Here is a 21,780-nt window from a genome sequence, read left to right as displayed (position 1 = left end):
GATGTACACCATTGGTCACCGACCTCCATGCAGAACAGACCCTTCAACAACCACTCTTTGCCTTCTGTGGGCCAGCCAGTTCTGGATCCACATTGCAATGTTCCCTTGGATCCTATGTCTCCTTACTTTCTCAATAAGCCTTGCATGGGGTACCTTATCAAATGCCTTGCTGAAATCCATATACACGACATCTACTACTCTCCCTTCATTAATGTGTTTAGTCACATCCTCTGACCTGAGGTGTTCTGACCTGATCCCACTGAACTGGATGTACCAGCTAAACTGTTCTAGTACAGATAGAACACTGACACCTACACAAGAATCTGAAACATTGCCCAAGTATGCCCCATTCTCAAAAAACAGGACACATCTAATCAGTTAATTAGTGCTCAACCAGTCCACTCAATCTTCAGTAAAGTGATGGAAGCCGTAAAACAGCGTTGACAATTGGCACTGACTCACCAAATAACCTCATCACTAGTGACCGGTGTCTCTCAGTCTCTCTCCATTGGGGTGATATCTGTACACTGGCCGGTGTCTCTCACTCCCTCCCCCTCAGGGGGATATCTGTACACTGACCAGTGTGTCTCAGTCCCTCTCCCTCAGGGGGATATCTGTACACTGACCAGTGTGTCTCAGTCCCTCTCCCTCAGGGGGATATCTGTACACTGACCGGTGTCCCTCAGTCCCTCCCTGGGGTCTCTGGGTGTTTCCGTTTACACATACGGTTCAACAGTGAAGTTCATGAATGGAGCAGAGTGTGACAGATCTTTCATCCGGATCTGATCACCGCCGCTGACCTGCCCCCTGTTGTGCAGACAAACATCTTTTGGGGAATTGAAATCGCTGCTGGGGGCGGGGACAGGAAGCTGCGCCACTGGTTTCAGTGGGTGGCGGCCTGTTCAAGCCGCGGCTCCTCTCTCACCCACAGCCCACGTCCCTATTTAAACAGCGCTCACTGCGGCTCCCGACAAAGCCGGCCGGAGCTGAAGCCGCCGATTTCTGGAGTGTCCGAGTCTGGCTCAGTGCACAGGGCGATGGGCGTCGCTCCTTATCTCTGTCTCCTTCTGTCCTGTCTGGCAGGTGGGTGTCCCCGCCGCTTGTGCCCCACCCGGGGCCCGGCTGCTTCTCGGAGGCTCTGTGACCCTCTGCCCGTGGAACTGTTTATTAAAGTCCGCTCTTTTCTCTTTTATTGACAGGTGTGCGGTCCGACGTCGTGCTGACACAGCCCGCCTCAGCGGTGGTGAAGCCCGGGCAGTCCTACAGACTGACCTGTGAGGTCAGTGGGTTCGATCTCAGCAGCTATGGCATGAGCTGGGTGAAACAGGTCTCCGGGAAAGGGCTGGAGTCGCTGGTAGCGTATTATTCCGAAAGTTACAAGTATTACGCGCCTGGAGTCCAAGACCGGTTCACCGTTTCCAAGGACCGCAGCAACTTTTATCTGCAAATGAACAACCTGAGACCGGACGACACGGCCACCTATTACTGTGCGAGTGACACAGTGAGAGGGAGCGGGACTGGACCGGGACAAAAACCCAGCGAGAGCGCCCGCCCTCAGGGCGCTGAGGGACAGGACGGCACTGATCACCGCAGCCGTGTCCCGGCCTTGCTGTGCCGCCGTCGGCCGTCGCTGGAATGGGAGGCGTGTTGTCAGCCGCGATCCCTGGGAAGAGAGGCTGGAGGGACCGAGGGGCTCAGCGGATCACTTCAGAGGGCAGCTCGGAGCCAAGCGCCGTGGGTGGGACTGGAGTCACCGATCGGCCCGGCCGGGTGTCGGTCCCTGGTCCACAGTTTACAGTCAATGGTCGGGCGCTGGGGAACACCGATGGTCAGAGAGACCTTGGTGTCCGGTGCGGTTTAACTGAGGAGTGAGTGAGCTCGGAGACAGTGAGAGGGGCGGAGGTTATCGTACGGCGGTGGATCACAGTGATATGGGATATACCACGGCGGTGGGGAGCTGAACACAAACTGGTGCCGGCAAATGAGCGTCTGCAGCGCAGCCTGTCTCCAGCGACTCCGCATTGCTGCTTCCCAGAGTCAAACACCTGAGGCCTGACTCGGACGGCTGGGGGCAAATGTCCATTTCTGGGCAACTAAAAGCCCAAAAGGAGGCGATTGTGTTTCTGGGCGACGGCGGGGGCCGGTGTCCGCAGACAGGACAACGGCAAAAATGCCTCTTTATTCCCACTGCCGGAAGAGAGCAGCGCGGAATTTGGGAGGGAAACACTGGGAGCGGCTGCTCCCGGTCCGGACACGGTTCATGTTGACACTTTGCTGGGATTGTTGGATGTGACGGACAAGTGAAGTTACTGCATTGGGACAGTGGGGAGACGCAGCAGTGTGACTATCTTTACGACTGGGGGAAAGGAACGTCGCTGACGGTGACTTCAGGTAAAACCAATTCTCAATTCCATCCTCACCCATTTGTATTTCATTAATTTACGGTATTGGCGAATTCGGTGATTCACCTGAAATTGGTGAGATATTTGGAGCAACTACATGAATCTCCCCGAGACGGACGGGTTTCCCCAGAGTCAGAACATCCCCAGGAACAGTCCAACGGTACATCCCCCACCCCACCAGTGACCCGTCCACAGCCCGGGAACAGGCTGCAGGGGAATGGGGTTGGATCTTGTCCTCAGGTTTTGGCTGTGCCTCGACACCAGCCGATGAACCCTGTGTGGTGAGTGAGCTCAGTGTTTGGTTCATGTCTGGGTTCTGATACTCAGCGCCAACTGAACCCACGTTCAGGGGCTGAGCGTTTCAGTGCAGTTTAACGTGTTCCCTGTCAATGACAACACTGGATCTGTTCAGGATCAAGTTACTGGGTCAGGTTTTACTGTCCGCTGCTTTCACGTTGTAGGTAATTGGATAAGACATAGTCTGAGGGAATGGTCTGTAAATGTACGATCTGTTTGATGGCTCAATATCCGCAGGGTACAGGTGGGTGTCAGTCCCGTCCTGGAATGTCTGGCGTGAGGCCCGTCCCAGGATACAGCACAGTATCAGGCAGCACTGAGTGCACATTGAGAATATCCCAGGATTAATTGATAGGATTAAGGGTTTCGTTTTATTCCCTGGTGGGTGGTGGGGAGGTGGGGTTCAGTGGGAGAAGTTTGGATTTGAGAAGGCAGCAGGGGGAGTGGTGCAGGAAAGGTAAGGCAGGGAATTGAAGGCACAATTGCTTCATACATTCCAGGCAGCCTTGCACTGTTGGGTGGGGTGGGGAGGGAAACATTCAGAGTCAATAATGGGGAATAGGGGAGCATTGAAGGGAACGTTTGTTGATGCAGCAGCTGTGATCTGGAACACACTGCCTGAATGATGGTGGTAGCTGACTGAAGACTGACTGCAGAGAGGGAACAGGAGGAGATCTTCCTTTCTAGGGATACAGGGAAAGACCAGAGGGAGCAATGGGTTCATTGGGTTAGCTCAACTAAAGGGAAGCACAGATTGGATGAGTGGCCTCGTTCTGTGCTCTGTCATACAATGGAATATTATTTATTTCGTAAATCTGGCAATTTCTTCCTCAAAGAGATCCCATCAGGTACCCCAGAGCACAGGGAATGAGTTAAATGCAGAATAAAGCTCCCCCCTACTGTCCTGTCAGCTATGGATTTGATACAAAGTTCCTTCTGCACTGTCCCATCACAAGTTAGACACAGAGTGAGGCTCCCTCCAACCTGTCCCATCACACACTCCCAGGGAATGGGTTAGACACTGAGTGAAGTTCCCTACACACTATCCTGTCACACACTCCCAGGGAATGGGTTAGACAGAGTGAAGTTCCCACTGCACTATCCTGTTACATACTCCCAGGGCAGGGAGAGTGTGAGACACAGAGTAAAGCTCTCTCTACGTTGCTGTCAAACACTCCCAGGCTAAATGCTTCAGAACACAGGAGGCTGTTGAGATTAGAAAACAGATTGATGTGATTTGATTCAAAAGCAAAAGTTCAAAACAATAAATCATTTGAGCAAAGATATTGTTGCATGCGGTCTTAAATGTGGGTTTGGCACAACAGTTTTTTTTGTTTTCTGTTGAATTTCAACATTTAGAGATCCTCAGTAACTCAATATATTTTATCCATCATTGTGAATTCACTGACAGCTCGTAGTTCAGATTCTATGTCAAGTTGCTTGATATTTCTGAGCTTTACTGTTCTAAAGAACTGCTTATTCCCAGTTCACAGATGGAGCAACTGCTCTAATTTCTTGCCCTCCTCCATCACCCGACCGTATGTTTAACAAGCACTTTCCTACATTAACCAGTGTTGTTTGTGGTTCAGTAAAGGGAGCTGTGAGATAATGTGCTGACATTTACAGGGCATATTTCATGGTGTCCCCGAGCACTTCACAGGCAATGAAGTACTTTCACACTACAGCCCTGTCGTAGAGAAGGGAATGTGGAGCCACTCTGCACACAGCAGAACCTACAAACTGTGAGATGATAACGATCAGACAGTCTGATTTTGTGATGTTGGTGAGAGAGAAATATTGTCCAGGATCAGTGATCCAATGGACAGGCACAAGGTTGGATTGGGAGTGGTGGGGGTGGGAATTTGGGCAGTGCAACAAAGCAGGTGAGTGATCCAGAGGGATGGATGGACAATCCACAGATCCGAGTTCAAATCCCACCACAACAATTGTACAATTTAAACTCAGTTAATAATCTGGAACAGATTTGGATCTGCTGTCAGATTTCCAACATCTGCATCCTTTGATTTTTCATTAATAATCTGGATTTTTTAAACAAACCAGTCATCAGTAATGATGACCCCTCAGATTCACTGCTGCCCCTCGGGGAAGGAGATCTGCCATCCTTACCCACTCAGGCCTATTTGTGACTCCTGACCCACCGATATGGTTGACTCCAAATGGCAGCTCTGACGGGTAATTCACGCTGACTTTACTGGCAATGGTCAGATCCCAAAAGATGAGTCTAGTCTTACCCGATCTGCTGATTCACCAGTGATCACTTTGTACAAATACCCAAGGAGAAGTTCTTCCCCACTTTCTTGGTTTTGAAAATCCAGCTTCCTGCTGATCCACCCAGCTCCTGTGCCCCTCTTCACCTCAGCACCCTGCTGCTCTACCCACATCCAAATTGAACTGTTCCTACCACCTGCTGGTCCCTGGAAATCTCACCAACTGACATTAATGTCCCTCCTGCACTGGAAACACTCGGCAGCTCAGGAAACATCTGTGGGGAGCGAAACAGAGTTAATGTTTCACATCAGTGGCCTTTCAGTCAGTTTTCTGGCAGCCACACTATTTCTATTTTTATTTCACCAGATTTTTGTTGAAAATAATTTGTTTTTCGTTGACTTCCACACCCCAGAACATCCCAAAGCCTTTCCTTGCCCAGCAGGTACTTCTGCAGTGCAGTCACTTTCTACACAAGAGGGACTCAACATCCAACTTGTCTGCATCTCGGTCCCACAAACTGAACCAGAAAATGACCAGATGATCTGGGTGATGTTGGGAGGGAATGGTCACTTTGGGCCTGCAGTTCCCAAAGCTCTCCACCACTGGGGACCCCTCATCTGAAGTCTGACTCTGTGGTAGATGGGTAGATAGCCATTAGTTGGTTGAAGGCTGTCCAGATGGTCCCAGGTCCAACAATTCCCCCATTATCTGGTGTTAACTTCGATGAAGAGCAGCAAAGTTCTTCAGGCCACTGCAGACCATCCTTTTCCTGAGTTGCTGAGTACCCGGGAAGCTGAGGATACTGTGGGTTGAATGGTGCTGGCTGTGGGTGGCAGTTCCAAAGGGAACCACCAGTGTTCAGCCACTTACACTGGAGTCAGGCCCGGACCTCCACAGACCCACTATACCCCGGGATTTACTGAGTGGCAGATGCCACCGGGCCTGTCACCACACTCCTCCACATGGTGCCGGGCCCTGCTGGACTTCCAAGGATTACACTGGGGAATCCACCTCAATGATTCCCTCCCAGACCGGTCCTGGCAAAGGATCACAGTCCCCATTCATCTGACTGGGGACTCTGGGCCTGCAGAGTCAGGAAGACAGTTAGTTCTGAATGACTTCTGGATGCTTTTTGTGTTTTTATATGCACGACAGGTTTTCATTTGGAACTATGCTAAAATAATATTTGTTGCAGGAAATTAAATCAACTTTGATATCTCTGAGGTATTTAAAACCTGTTAAATTACATGACAGATCTGACACCCCAGGTTTACCTTGTGTCAGGGTGTTCTGGGCCCAGAGACCCAGCAGTGTGCTGCCTGAGGCTACTCAATGCTGAGGCCTCGATACACCTCACTGCAGGACTCTGGTATCCAGAAGCCCAGCGAGGTCCCACCATTCCCTATGCAGCAGCGTGGGGAGAGTCCCAGCAGCAGGTTAGAACCAGCACCATTCAGCCTGGTGTGTGGATGTGGTCCTTCTGGCACCGTGCCCTGTGCTTCCTGTCCTGTGACACTTCACCCACAGTACAGGTCGGCTTGTCCCGCTGTTTGACAGAAGTTGTCTCCCCAACGGGCAGTCTGAGATCAGCATTTCACTGGTTGTTTCGGGCACAGTCTGAAAGGAATTAGAAAGGGACAATTTCTCTGCTGGGCCTGACCTTCTGTCAGCCTGAATCACCTGTGTTTACTCAGGAATGCAAACGTTCTGAGTTAACAATCCTGACAGTGTCGCCTGGAAAAGGTTCTTCAACATGTAGCTGTAAGTATTGACCAGTTAAATCATGCCCATTGCTATTTGTTTGTTTTATATCTTCTATTTGAAACCAAGATTTCAACATTTTATCTCCTTCCTCCCATAGAAGTTATTGTGAAGTAAATATTTCATTATTTTATTTTACCCCAATTGAAATCCTGACCTTCCCACCACTTTTCCTCCAAAATTTGTGTGTGTGTGTGTGTGTGTGTGTGTGTGTGTGTGTGTGTGTGTGTGGCTGCCGTTGGACAACAGAGCCCTCACCTACTACAATTCAAACTGTCTGATATCTACTTACCTGCCAGTCTCCTGCTCCCAGGGTCCCTGCATGTTCTTGTCTGTCCACACATTCTGATCGGGTGATTTAACCTCATCCATGATCAACAAGCTGCCATCGGCAGAGTCTATCACAAGGTAAATGACATCACGTCAGTCGGCCAGAACAAGCCACATCCACAACACTGCTCAAGGTAATTCTGACAACTGGTGAAACCACATCCCCGATTTATCCACCTGTCCAAGCTATCAATATATTGAACAGTCAAAAACTATTCAAGACTATTAAGATAAAAAAAATTGAAACTAAACCACCTATAAACACTTAGGAATGTCTGCAATCATTTAATTAAACTCAATACTTGCCGACTAAGTCAACAGTCCTTCATTTCCAGTGAAGTGAATTGAGAATCACTCTTTCGAGTGGATTTTGCACCTTCAGTGGTTGGGAATTGCCATAACCTGCATTTCCTCACTGGACTGTCCGGACTGGTCAGTCAGTGAAAATATCATCTACATCCAACAGCACTTCGAGATTTCTGCATCTGCTCTGGAATGTCATCCTCACTGTCAGTTGTGTCGGCCGATACTTTCCCACATAGTCTGGGCTCATATATTTCCACTGTTCCTCTGTCCGTTCTTACCCACGTTACCATTCCCTCCTGGTTGGCGTGTAACTTACACAGGCTCTGTGGGGTTGAAATTCTTCCTCAGTTACACACGTTAAACGTGTGATGCAGTGTCAGCTGCATCGTGTGGTCAGTTCAGTTGGATTTCAGAAGCAGAGTCCATTACACAGACACCACTATATCACACATGTGATGCTGGAGACAAGGTACAGGTATCCACACCAGGTTAACTTCACTGTTCTAACCAACATCACCACTGAACTGATCATAATTATTTGAATAAGTAAATTCTTCCTTTTTCTGTAAACTCCACTGATCTGGTGAACAGTCTCATCAGAATCAGTAACTGTATTTGGGGGAGAGACAGGGTGTCACCTTTGATATTTTGACTGAAATATGACACATCGGACATTGGATCACTGCCTCAGTACTGCACTGGAGTGTTGGCCCAGACTGTCTGCCCAACTCTCTGCTGTGGGATTGATCCACACCCGTCTACCTCAGAGACACAGATACCCAGCTGAGAGTTGGAAGTGGTGAGCCCTTTGTGTAACAGGGTCAATGATTTTGGAAATTACAGGTTTTATATGCAACACCATGTCTCCTGCTTCGTCTGCCGGTAATGCATTTATTTACAGAACTGTCTGTGAATTTATTTACATTTCAGTGGCCAAGTCCTTGCCATCAGTCTACATCACCCCTTCCTGCAACATGGAATCTGGCCAAGAGATCAGCCTCCTCTGTCTGGTCAAGGACTATATGCCTGAGAGCATCAGTCAGACATGGTCCATTAACGGTGGGGACATCACCACTGGAATCAAGAAGTACCCGGCAGTCTTTGGACAAAGTTCACTGTACACAATGAGCAGCTTGCTCCGAGTCCCTGCAGAGGATTTCAACAGGAATGAAGTCTACTTCTGCAAGGCAGGGTACGAGCCAAACGAGATGGTGACAGCGAGATGGCCCTCGATATCTCCCGGTTAGTATGAGATATTATTTGCTATTTAAAGCTGCGTTAATGTCAGGGAACAAAACTGGAGTAGGAACATCTGTCAAACAGTGAAGGAGGAAGGCAATTAACTCTTGCTCATTTATTCTATTCCTACAAGCCAGCAGTGCTGCTGCTGACAAAAAAAAGGCAGTGAGAAACTGTGTGGAAGTCGATAATGGGGTAACTTCATCTTAGAGTCATCGAGTAATACAGCACGGAAACAGGCCCTTCAGCCCAACTGGTCCATGCATACCACAAGATCCTTCCTGCTAGTCCCAGTGCCCGTGTTCACCCCATAACCCTCCAAGCCCCTCTCCTCCATTTACCTATATAAATGCATCTGAAATGTTGTAATGGTACCTGCCTCGACCACTTCTTCTGGCAGCTCATTCCAGGTACTCCCTACCCTGTGTGTAAAGAAGTTACCTCTCAGGTCTCTTTGAAATCTCTCTGCTGTTATCTTGTATCTGTTCCCTCCAGTTATGGACTCCCCAACCCTGGGGAAAAGACCATGACCTTCCACCTTATCCATACCCCTCATGATTTTATAAACTTTAACGAGGTCAACCCTCATTCTCCTACGCTCCAGGGAATAAAGATCCAGCGTGGCCAACCTCTCCCTGTCACTCAGGCCCTTTATCCTGGCAGCATCCTCGTAAATCTCTTTCACACCCTTTCCAGCTTGACGACGTCTTTCCTGTAACAGGGTGACCAAAACTGTACTTAATACTCCAAGTGCGGCCTCACCAACGATTTGTATAACTGCAACATAATGTCCCTACTCCTGAACTCAGTGCCCTGACTGATAAAGGCCAACATGCTAAACACCTTCTTCACCACCCTCCCTGCTTGCATGGCCGTTTTCAGCAAACTGTCCACTTGTACCCCCAGGTCCCTCTGTTCCACAACACTCATCAGTGCCTTGCCATTCTCTGTACAAGTCACACCCTGGTTTGACTCTCCAAACTGCATCACCTCACACTTGTCTAAGTTGAAATCCATTTGCCATTCCTCAACCCATCTCCCTAACTGATCAAGATCTCTTTGCAATTCATTGTAACCTGCTCCACTATCAACAAGACCTCCTGATTTAGTATCATCAGCAAACTTGTTAATCCTGCCACGTGCATTCATATCCAAATCATTTACATAAATAATAAATAACAGAGGTCGCAACACTGACCCCTGGGGCACCCCACTAGTCACAGGCCTCCAGTCAGAGAATCAACCTTCAACCATCACCCTCTGCTTCCTATCATCGAGCCAATTTTCAATCCTATGCAACCCTCCAGATGAGCCTGCCATGTGGGACCTTGTCAAAGGCCTTACTAAAATCCATATAGACAACGTCCACTGCCCTAACTTCATCTGTCCCCTTAATTACCTCTTTGAAAAACTCCAAAAGATATGTCAGACATGGCCTCCCAGGCACAAACCTTGCTGACTATTCCTGATCAGGCATTGACCGCCCAAGTGATGGGTAGATCTTGCCCCTCAGAACTCCCCCCTGTAACTTCCCTACAACTGAAGTCAGGCTCACCAGCCTGGCCTGACCTTGTTACCCTTCTTGAACAATGGAACAACATTAGCCACCCTCCAGTCTTCTGGAACTCTGCCAGTGGCTAAGGACGCAGCAAATATCTCTACAAGGGCCTCTGCAATTTCTTCCCTGGCCTCCCATAAGGTCTGGGGGTGGACTTGGTCAGGAGCTGGGGATTTGCAAGGCTGCAAGTACCTCCTTCCTCGTAATATGCACATGATGCAAGACCTCACTGCTTATTACCCTCACTTCTCTGGCATCCATGATATTCTCCTTTGTAAACACAGAGGAGAAATAGACATTAAAAATCTCAGCCATCTCCTGCAGCTCCACACATAAGCAGCCCTGATGGTCTTTTAGGGGACCTAGTCTCTCCCTAGTCACCCTTTTACTGTTAATATAACTGAAGAACCTCTTGAGATTATCTTTAACCCTGCCTGCCAAATCCATCTCATACCCTCTTTTTGCCCTGACTTCCCTCTTAAGCCTGGGCTTAAACTTTTTATATTCGTCAAGGGTTTCATTTGTACCCAGCTACCTAAACGCGATGTAAGCTTCCTTCTTTTTCCTGACCAGAGCCTCTATCTCTTGTCAGCCAGGGTTCCCTGAACTTGGTATGTCTACCTTTCACCCCATCAGGAACATGCTGCCCCTGGACTCTTGATATGACCCTTTTAAAAGCCTCCCATTTGCCAACTGTTCCTTTTCCTTTAAATAGAGTCACGCAGTCGACCCCAGCTAGATCCTGCCTCAAAGTTGGCCCTGCTCCAGTTCAGGACTTTAACCTGTAGACCTGTTCTGTCCCTTTCCATAACGATTTTAAAACTAATAGAATTGTGGTCATTGGACCCAACGTGCTCCCCAGCTGCCACTTCAGTTACTTGGCCCACCTCGTTCCCTGCGAGGAGGTCCAGTATTGCTCCTTCAGGAGTAGGTTCCTCCATATATTGCATGAAGAAACTACCTTGGACACACCGCACAAATTACACCCCATCCAGGCCCTTTGCACTCTGGGTGGCCCAGTCGATACCAGGAAAATTGAAATCTCCCACTAGCACTATCCTGCTATTCTCACAACTACCTGCAATTTCTCAACACATCTGCTCCTCAAGTTCCCGCTGACTGTCGGCGGGGGTCTATAATATAGCCCTGCCAGTGTGACCATCCCCTTCTTAGCTCTAAGTTCTACCCACATGGCCTCATTAGATGATCCCTCAAGAATATCCTCTCTAAGCACTGCAGTTATGTCCTCCCTTATCAAAAAGGCAACACCATCCACTCTTACCTGTTCCTCTGTCATACCCAAAGCATCGGTATCCCAGAACATCGAGCTGCCAATCCTGCCCTTCTCTCAGCCACATTCCTGTAATGGTCACAATGTCCCAGTCCCTAGAGACAATCCATGCCCTCAGTTTGTCTCCGTGCACTGAAATAGGACCACAGCTTTGAATTGCACCTATCTGCCCTTTTACTGTAAGCATGGCTATCCTGATTGCAAGGCTTACACTCTTTGGTTGCTGCATGTACCCCTGTCTTCTCATTGACTTCGCTGTCTCGACTCCCACCTCCCATCAATCGAGTTTAAACCCTCCCTGGTGGCAAAAGCAAATTTCCCCGCGAGGACATTGGTCCCCCTTCAGTTCAAGTACAATCCATCCCTCTTGCACAGGTCTCCTCTACCCCAGAAGAGATCCTAATGTTCCAAGAACCTGAATCCCTGCTCCCTACACCAGTTCTTCAGCCACACATTCATCTGGCCTATCTTTCTATTCCTGGACTCACAAGCACACGGCACTGGGAGTAATCAGGAGATCACTACCCTCACGATCCTGCATTTTAATTTCTTACCGAAATCCCATTCTGCAGGACCTCATCCCTTGTTCTAACTATGTCGTGTGTACCAACATGTGCAACAACCTCTGGCTATTTGCCCTCCCCCTCGAGAACTTTCTGCAACCTTGACCTTGCACTGCACTGACTGCCTACTCCCTTGACTTCTCCTGGTGGTCACCCATCTATCTAAAGCCTGTATGCTGGGTGTGACCACCTCAGTAAAAGTCTCATCTATGAAGCCCTCAGTTTCCCAGGTGATCCCGAGGACCTCCAGATCCAGCTCCAGTTGCTTGACCTGATCTCTCAGGAGCTGCACTGGGTGCACTTTCCACAGATGTGATCATCAGGGAGACTGTGAGGTTCCCTGACTTCCCACATCCTGCAGGAGGAGCATTCCACTGCCCTAACTACCATCCTGCAGACACTGAATTAAGGACTAAGGATCAACAACAAAATTAAACCTTACCTGTTCTTACCTGTGCTTTCTCATTGCAGCCTTTTTTAATGAGCTGCTCTCACTCCCCGTACCTTGGCCACTTACTCAGTCTCCTCACGCTGAAGCCTCTTGAGCCAAGGTCTCAGCTCCCCACTCTTACACTGGCCCACTATCACAATAGCTGCTCCGCTTGACCCTAACTTCATTTTATTGGCTGCTGTTAATCAGCTATTTAGCCAATCAACTAACAATGTGCAAATGTCCCTCTTTTAAAGTCCTGTTAAGTGAAACTCACCAGCAAGTCCTGAGACCGACCTCTTTTGAACTCTCGCGCCACTCGCTCCAAGTCCTGGCTCCTGTTATGTGAAGCAACTTGTGCAGATCTGTCCCCATTGTATCCACTCCTTTGTCTAATTTCAGAAGCCTCTCCACCACCCCCACCCCCGAACACCTCCCTCCAGATCAGCTCCTGGACGCAGAATCACACAGAGACTGCAAGCCCATCGTGCCCCTGCCATCGGGACGACAATTTAAACTTTACCCCACTCCTCCTGCACTTCCCCCTCCACCCTGCAGCTGTCCCCTCTCCAAGTAATATCCAATTCCCTTCTGAATGTGATGAAAGAATCTGCTTCCACCGCTCTCTAACCATCGTCTTCCAGATCTGAACAAACCCTTGCAGCTAAAACAAAAGAATTTCCTCCTGTCCATCAGTTCTTCCTTCCCATTTATTCTAAAATTGTGGTTCCCAAACCTCCTGCCAGTGGAACCAGTTCCAGTCCATCCACTCCTGCTGACAGGAAGTGGTGTCGGCCATTCTGTTCCCTGTGCCCGCTTCACCAAACAATTAGATCACGGATGGTCTGCACATCAGCCCCACTGACCCAGCTCTCTGCCTTATCACTGCAGAATGTGGCACACTGCTTGGCAGGCCAGGGTTACACATCCAGCCCTACCACTCACAGCTCCCTCCACCGTCTCACTGTGGGGTCCTCCATGTCAACAGGTCAACAGCAGATCATCAACATTGTGGAGAGGGCTGGTATTGGGGGACTTGCCCTGGATGTTGGGGGAATGGAGTCCACCGACACTGTGGCCAGTCATGTAATCAGAGATGTTGTAATATGTTACATACAGCTCGACCTCCAAAGCTCATCCCACTTGTTCCATCCCCGGAGTTTATCCACAATCAAACAACTGCTGTCCTGGGCTGTGTGATATCTGGATTCTCTCCTGACGACATTACTGTTTCCTGGAAAAAAGCTGGTGCTGCTCAAGAGGGCATCGTTCTCCCTTCCACTTCAACAACTGACGGTGGATTTGAAACAGTCACTTACCTGAGAGTGCCTGTGCAGGAATGGATCAGCACACAGGAATATACTTGTGAAATGACCCAGACATCTTCTGGTTTCAGAGGGAAGGTCAACATGAGGTATCAAGACGGTGAGTGGTGTCTGAAGGAACTTTAATTTACTTATAGTGTTAAACTACCTCACTGATAGTCCCACCCAATCCCTGTCCCTAATGTCAGACCTGTTGAGTGATGCAGGATATTCAGTATTTCGCTGTTGCACTTTGAATCAACTCTTTCCATCAGTAACTCCAACACTATCTGCTGGGCAGGGAAGGTGCAAGATTGGGTCTCCTGTCCGTTCGCTCTCACACAATTTTAGTTGTATCTGTGTGCGGTGACAAGAAAAATGAGACGGTGAGCAAAACACACGTCCCATCTTTCACACCATCTGGAGAAAATATCCCTGTTCCCTTTTCCCCGTCTCCTCAATGTTCATTCCTCGAAAAACATCTCTGCAATGTTGTATCTGATTCAATCTCCACAATGTATTTCCAGTGTTTCCTGAGAGCCTGTTCTGTAGGTTGTCCACTCACTGAAATGTAGCTGCCCTGGATTATTTTTGAATTGACCCCCAACCTTTGAAGTGAATGTTGTGACTTTGATCCTGGGCCAGGTGAAGCAGTTTATCATGGTTGGTATAACCTCATCCCTATAGGATGCCAGATACAGAGGATAGAGATTGGGAATACGCGAGGGTCCTTTTGTTTCCTAGTACAGGAAAGGAGGTGAAAATACTAAATGCTTAAACCTATGAATCTTCCACTTGCAGGTGGACCATGTCCCTGCTCTTGTCTGCAGTGAGTGGCAATGTTCTTGTACCAGACTAACCTCAATGCGACATTCTCAGATGGTTCCGCCTGACCGTATCATTGTTGTGAAGGAAAATGTGAAATAAAGTGATTGGCTGTATATGGAACTTGTCATCGAGTTTTATTATAATCCATTTACTGGATTCCAGTCCAACCTCTGGTATCTACTGGGATCAAAGTGTTACAGGGAGAGCAGAAAACACCCGATTCAAACTGCCTCCCTCTCCCCTCCACACCTCATCCACACACTCATTCATTTGTGGACATTGTTGCTTCAGTGTGACGCAGATCCCAGTTCCAGTTCCCTTGGCCAGGTTTTTTTCCTGGTCTGACTCCAGTCAGCAAGAACTGGAACTTATTTCTCACCCAGTGGCTGTGAGGCAGGAGGTGATGAAGGTGAATGGGGCTGAAATGAGAAAGTGGCTCAGTTAACGGAGGGGTGAAACTTTCATAACAAGGGGCCTCAGAAAAATTAGTGAGAAAAGACACAGGATCTAACCAGTGTCCTGTCCACTCCGACGTGTTTTGGGAGTAAAATCTGGATCACACAAAGTGCAAAAATTCCATTAACCCACCTCCCAGACACTGACTTCAGTCCAAGAGAGAAACTCAGTGATCACAAGGAATGCCACTTAGGAGGGTGCTTTGTTAGCATCACCCAAGGACTAACAGAATAATATGCTTCTAGTGGAATAACATCAGCATTTTGCAATAAGGAGAGCTCTCCTGACTCTGTCAGGTTTGATGATGGGCATCGCCCTCACCAGGGACTGTTGAACATCACGACTATGTCACTGACGTGGGACGGGACTGAGCACCTTGCAAAAAACAAATGTTTAACAACATCGCAATGCTGATCTAACCAAGGTTCACAAAAGCAAGTGCCTACAGTGTAGACCTAGGTTTACATATTACACACTACAACAATGATCATCCAGACTAGTTCCATGCACTTTCTATTTTTAAAAGGAAATTGCTCACGATCTTGTTTCAAGAAAGAAATATACAACATCGCACGTTGTCAAATAATACGTTCCCCTGTCAGACAGGCACAGTGTGCATTACATCTGCTCTAAATTCAATCAAAGGCATTGACTCACAGTCACATTAAAGGTTTTAACCTTGCACAAACACAATCACCCTCCACAATAAGTGTCAAGAGAGCAAAATGCCCATGTGGCCCAAAGTGATCGAGTGTGTAAGTGGTGTACACAACGTGCACAGCGCTGCGATGTAACTGAGCAGACAATGGTGCTGCGGGAGACAAGTGACAGTGCAGACCACGAGCGATGAGTTAGTGCATCATTCCTTTCAAATGCTCAGACAGCTCAACAACTTCACTGGAGCACAATCACACAAAACTTACACAAACCCAGGGAACAGGTGCCCCAAAGCTTGGTCAGAGAGATGTGTAATTCACTCATCATCTCATGTCCATCACCGATTCCTCTGGAACTGAGGGGCTTGCTGGGCCATTTCTGATGGCGGTTCGGATTCAGCCGTATTGCTGCAGGTCTGGAGTCACATACCAGCCAGACCAGATGACAGATTTCCTCCCCTGAAGAACAACAGTGAACCGCATGGGTTTTATGACAGTTCAAAACCTTCCACAGTTCTCACCACCAATGCCAGCTTTTCACTCCAGAATGCATTTATTCATTGAATTTAAATTCCCAGCTGCCAGGTGGCATTTGAACTCCATCACCAGATCATCAGCCCAGCAACTTATGCATACACTCTTACCAGAGCTGCTCATTTCAAGGAAGAGAGACTGGGGTCTGCTGTGGAAGTTTACCGAGTGAGCTTCAGTGTTTGTAAGCAAGACTGCTAAAGACACGGCCACCAACAGAAGGAGTGCAGGTGTATGAGTGACCAGAGTTGGAAGGATGCAACCTTTACTGAAGGTTGTGTGGGAGGTGAAGGTTGAAGACATGGGGAAGGCCACGGTCACAATAAGACTGTAATGTCGGGATGTAAAATTCTTAAAGTGAGTGAATCCCAGGCTCAGCCCAGACAGAGGAAAGGATTCTCATTGATTCACAGTGCTCAGTGTTACTCGTCAATGCCACGGGGGCTCCAAGCAGAGAATATACTGAACTGTGTCTCTGCCAAGAAATCTGCTCTCTCTCTCACTGTGTTACACAGCAACTGAACATTGCTCAGCCTCACTGGTCACAGGCATTGGAACAGGAATCAAATCCCAGTTGGCACGTCCTTTGTTCTGATTTTATTTTCTCAGTCAAAACTTGCACAATATTTGACACACTGTTCAATTCTGGGTGTCTCTGTAATTCTACTTCCAGTAAATACAGCTGTAATGTACTGATGATCTGTCCTGACTTAACATAACCAAACAGAAAAATCTCAACTAAGATTCTTACGTTTTCCCTTTCTAATCCACAGAATTGTCTGTCTTTGTTCAAAATCCATCCACTGAAGAGATTTGGATCAACAAGACGGCTACTCTGGTGTGCAGGGTTGTGGGTGCTGATCTGAGCCAGGTCCAAATCTACTGGCAGGTGAGCGAAAGGGAGAAAATTAAAGGAAATGTGTCCAAAAAACTGAGAGAGGAAGGGACCCAAGACACGGTGATCAGCCAACTCCAGACCAGTGTGGAGGAGTGGTCCAGTGGTGTGGAGTACGTGTGCTCTGCCCAACAACCTTCTTCATCCTCAGCAGTGACAGCACGGACAAAAAGTACCAAAGGTGGGCAAGAGACCAGCGATTAAATGGCCAACGTTAGTTACCTGAGTAAAACCGTTTTACATTTCCATTCTTTGCTCGTCTATTCCAGTGGAGACAAAAAGACCCAAGGTCAGACTGCTGCCTCCACCAGACGAAGGGACCAAGAGTAGGAACACGGCCACCTTCGAGTGTGTGGTCTCTGGATTCTACCCAGACCTCATAAGTGTCAGCTGGGAGAAAGGCAGCTCCGTGATCACCTCCAACACCAGCGCTACACCTACTGCTCTGGAGCAGGGGGGCACTTTCAGCGTCAGCTACTTCCTGACCGTGAGCTTACAGGAGTGGAAGTCAGACTCAGACTTCAGCTGCACAGTGACACATCCCCCCTCCGGCACCCGTATCAAGAAGCAAGTGAAGAACACCCAAGGTAGGGACTGGGACTCACCGCAGGATTGAAATTGTTTGCTTTGCACTATAAACTCTGCCAGATAAGGTCAACACTGAAACATGGTGCAGCCCTGCTGTGGTTATGTGAATGAAATGATAATCCAGAAGCCTGGCCAGAGAAATAACTATCTCTGAAAATGCTTTCATAACTCGAGGAAAATCCATTTCACTGGACAGGCACCCTGGGCATCCCTGATACTCTTGTTCACTACAGTCTTTCCCTCTTCCTTTGAATGTAATCCCAGCCTTGCCGCAGTTGTGGGAGATCAAATGTGAAGGGACATTACACTGTTAATGGCAAAACCCTTAACAGTGTTGATGTATTGGTATTGGTTTATTATTGTCAGTTGTACTAAGGTACAGTGAAAAACTTGTCCTGCATACTGTTCGTGCAGATCAATTCATTACTCAGTGCATTGAGGTAGTACAGGGTAAAAACAATAACAGAATACAGAGTAAACTGTCACAGCTACAGGGAACCGCAGTGCAGGTAGACAATAAGGTGCAAGGTCATAACAAGGTAGATAGTGAGGTCAACAGTCCATCTCATCGTATAAGGGAACCCCTCAATAGTCTTATCACAGTGGAACAGAAGGTGTCCTTGAGCCTGGTAGTATGTGCCCTCAGGCTCCTGTATCCTCTACCTGATGGGAGGGGGAGAAAAGAGAATGACCCAGGTGGGTGGGGTCTTTGATTATGCTGGTTGCTTCACCAAGGCAGCAAGAGGTATAAACAGACCGATCTTAGGGTCCCGGTCCATTGCTCCCTGAAAGTGGCTCTGTAGGTTGATAGGGTGATAAAGAAGATGGATGGCATGCTTGCCTTCATTACTTGAGGCCACGAGTTCAAGAGTCGGGAAGTTATGTTGCAGCTTTATAAAACTCTGGTTAGACGTATCTGGAGTATTGCATTCAATTCTGGTTGCCCCATTGGAGGAAGGAGGTGGAGACTATGGAAAGGGTGCAGAAGAGGTTTACCAGGATGCTGCCTGGATTAGAGGGCCTGTGCTATGAGGAGAGGTTAGACAAACCTGGGTTGTTTTCTCTGGAGTGGTGGAGGCTGAGGGGAGACCTGATAGTAGTTTATAATATTATGAGATGCACAGATCAAGTAGACAGCTGGTATCTTTTTCCCAGGATGGAAATGCCTAATACCAGAGGGCATGCATTTAAGGTGAGAGGGGGTAAATTCAAAGGAAATGTGCAGGGCAAGTTTTGTTTTACACAGAGAGTGGTGGGTGCCGGGAATACACAGCCAAGGGTGGTAGTGGAGGCAAATACGATCGAGGTGTTTAAGAGGCTCTTCGACAGGCACATGAATGTACAGAGAATAGAGGGATATGGACATTGTGTAGGCAGAAGGGATTAGTTTAGTTAGGCATTTAATTACTACTTTAATTAGTTCAGCACAGCATTGTGGGCCGAAGGACCTGTTCCTGTGCTGTGCTGTCCCATGTTCTAATCGAGAAAGAATGCATTTAAACTTCTGTGAAAAAAACTACATATCTCTGATGCATAAATTTTAAAATATAAGGGAAAAGTGCTGAAATATTTTTCACCTGAAACATTTAGCTGTGTCTCCCTCTCCACAGACACAGCCTGAAATGCTGGGTAATTTCTGTATTTGTTTTAATAAGTGGCTGGTAACAGTTTAAGTGAAACAGCAAAAATAATAAAAGGAGCCAAACTTGTTCATGTACATTCCTTCGGGGTGTCTACCCTGTCTGCTCAATAGGGGAGCTTCATTCCTTCACCAATGTAGATAAGTCTCAACTGATCCTGATGGGACCGGCAAAGCATTCACTGGAGCTGAGCAAGAAATGTCGGTCCTGTCAGTGACGCACTCGTCCACTGGGAAATGATGAAATAGTAATTGTGACATTTCTCCCAGATGAATGTTCAGATACCCGCCCCTCAGTCACTTTAAGCAAACCTTCCTTCGAAGAGATCTGGACGAACAGGACGGCAACCATTCTGTGTAAGGTGGTTCACAATGATTTACAGGGATTCAGGGTAACCTGGCAGGTGGACGGAAGGAGGAGAAAAGATGGGGTCAGGACTCAGGGTCCACACAGCCACAGAGGTGAAGACACGATCACCAGCAGACTGACAGTCCCTGCTGCAGAATGGGACAGTGGGGCTGAGTACTTGTGTCGGGTGGAGGACAAGAGTTTGCCAACGCCGGAGAAGAGATCCATCAAGAAGGACACAGGTACGTGTGGACAGAGCTCGGTGTGAGTCTGATCTTCACAAATGGACAGAGTTATCACCTTCCAGCACTGTGATAGACCAACAGAAAATGCGCAGCAGTGGGTCACTGGGCCCCTCCATCCTCCTCAGCCATTCAATATGGTCTTGGCTGATCATCCAAATTCAGTCCCCTGTTCCTGTTTTCTCTCCATATCCTTTGATCCCTTCACCCGAAGAAATATATACAACTCACTCTTGAATATATTTAATGTTGAGGCTTCAACTGCTTTCTGTGGGAGAGAATTCCACAGGTTCTCACTCCCTCTCACATCTACACAGCTTAGACTGCCACCCCTGGTCCTGGTCCTGGATTCCCCCACCATCCCCCAACATTCTTCCTACATCCAGTATGTCCAATCTTGGTAAGAATATTACAGGTTTCTATGGGATTCCCTCTATGGAGTCTAAACTCCAGTGAATGCCCAGTACAGTTTGTCAGAGAGAATGAGAGACCAAAAGAAGATTTAACCCCCCTGATTAACCACATCAGTAAAATCCCAAATCCCCACAGCAGCCTCACCCAAAACCACATTGGCTCCTGTGTGGTAAGTTCCTGTGATGGGGTAGAGGGAGAGGGATTTGCAGCTTTCACAGGATGAGGTTGAGACTGGGTCAAGTCAGCGACTGGAAGGGCAGGGAGGTTGAGGCACAGACTGAGGGGGAGATAGAACAGACAGCACAGGATGACACAAGTCCAGGGGCTGAGTTCCACTCTCTGTCCAGTCTGTGTTCAGTGGCTCCCGTTGATTAAACTGAATAGACTAACCTCACTGGAAGCCATAAAATGCACCAGATTCAAGATTTCCACTCCACAAATCCCAACAATGAGCAGAAAGGGAAAAGCCTTCAATTTCAGCTGAAGTGAAGTCCCCCAAAGTGTAGACACTGCCCATGTTGGTATAAAATCAGAATGTGTGGGTTAAGTAGGGAATTATTGAAAGATTCGGTCTAACTGAGGTTCTCTCTGTTTACCAGGTGGTGTTGTGACTTATCCTCAAGTCTACCTCCTCCCCCCTTTCCCCCCTTCATTGGATGAGGTAGAGACAGATCAGACAGTGACCTTGATGTGCCTGGTCACCAAGTTCTCTCCTGCAGAGATCTACGTGGCCTGGATGGCCAACGACACCCTTCTGAAGACAGGGTTCGTTCACCAGCCGGTGACCAAGGACACCAGAAACGGCTGGAACACAATGACCAGTCAGTTGAAGGTTTCTCCAGAGGACTGGAATAGCGGCACCACTTTCTCCTGTCTGGTGGGACATGAGTCGATTACGACCAGTCTGTTCCAAAGCATCAATAAATCTCACAGCAAACCCACCCTGGTCAATCTCTCACTTGTTCTGACTGATAGTTTTAAATCTTGTGTATAATACTGCATGATCCAATCAATAAAACCCTCGTTTTGTTAGTTTTATGATTATTAACTATCACAGAGGATAGTTTAGCTCATTAAAACATGATCAAAATTTGGACCTTTCTGAACAATTAAGAACAAAATTAGACTCAAGAATCAAATGTAGCCACAAACATGATTCACCACAAATCTCTGTGCTGCTGGGTACCATTTCAGACCTTTTTCTGCCATGTTTGCTCAGATTTTGTCCCTGCATGGGATCACACGAGGCATTATATCTTTGTATGTGTCAATGTACTGATCCAAGTTCAATAAATGTGACGTGAAGATGTTTTGCTTGCTAGTGTCTCTTGTTGATGTGAATTTTGGAAATGAGTAACTTTGGACATGAGGTGTGGTAGGTGATGCACACTCAGGGAGGCATGGGTGTTTTTGGATCAATGGTGTCCCAAACCTTCCCGCATTGGGTGTCCTCACACTATCCCTGGATCTGT

The 21,780-nt window shown here is 47.9% G+C and overlaps 1 protein-coding gene and 1 gene segment (V, D, J or C); both read left to right on the top strand.

Moving 5' to 3' along the window:
• The window catches only part of LOC127576491 (uncharacterized), a 605,240-nt gene that overhangs the window by 271,141 nt on the left and 312,319 nt on the right, over positions 1-21,780 (top strand). The window lies entirely within an intron of this gene.
• On the top strand, positions 928-21,621 carry LOC127576518 (Ig heavy chain C region, secreted form-like). The segment is given in 9 exon segments: positions 928-1,083; positions 1,200-1,501; positions 2,340-2,391; positions 8,256-8,567; positions 13,526-13,831; positions 16,955-17,257; positions 17,346-17,663; positions 19,574-19,894; positions 20,908-21,621. Coding segments are annotated over 9 exon segments (2,355 nt in total).

Source organism: Pristis pectinata, chromosome 12 (assembly GCF_009764475.1).
Source record: "Pristis pectinata isolate sPriPec2 chromosome 12, sPriPec2.1.pri, whole genome shotgun sequence".
Taxonomy (NCBI): domain Eukaryota; kingdom Metazoa; phylum Chordata; class Chondrichthyes; order Rhinopristiformes; family Pristidae; genus Pristis; species Pristis pectinata.
The sequence above is the reverse complement of the archived record's forward strand: the minus strand, read 5'-3'. Positions and strand labels throughout refer to the sequence as shown.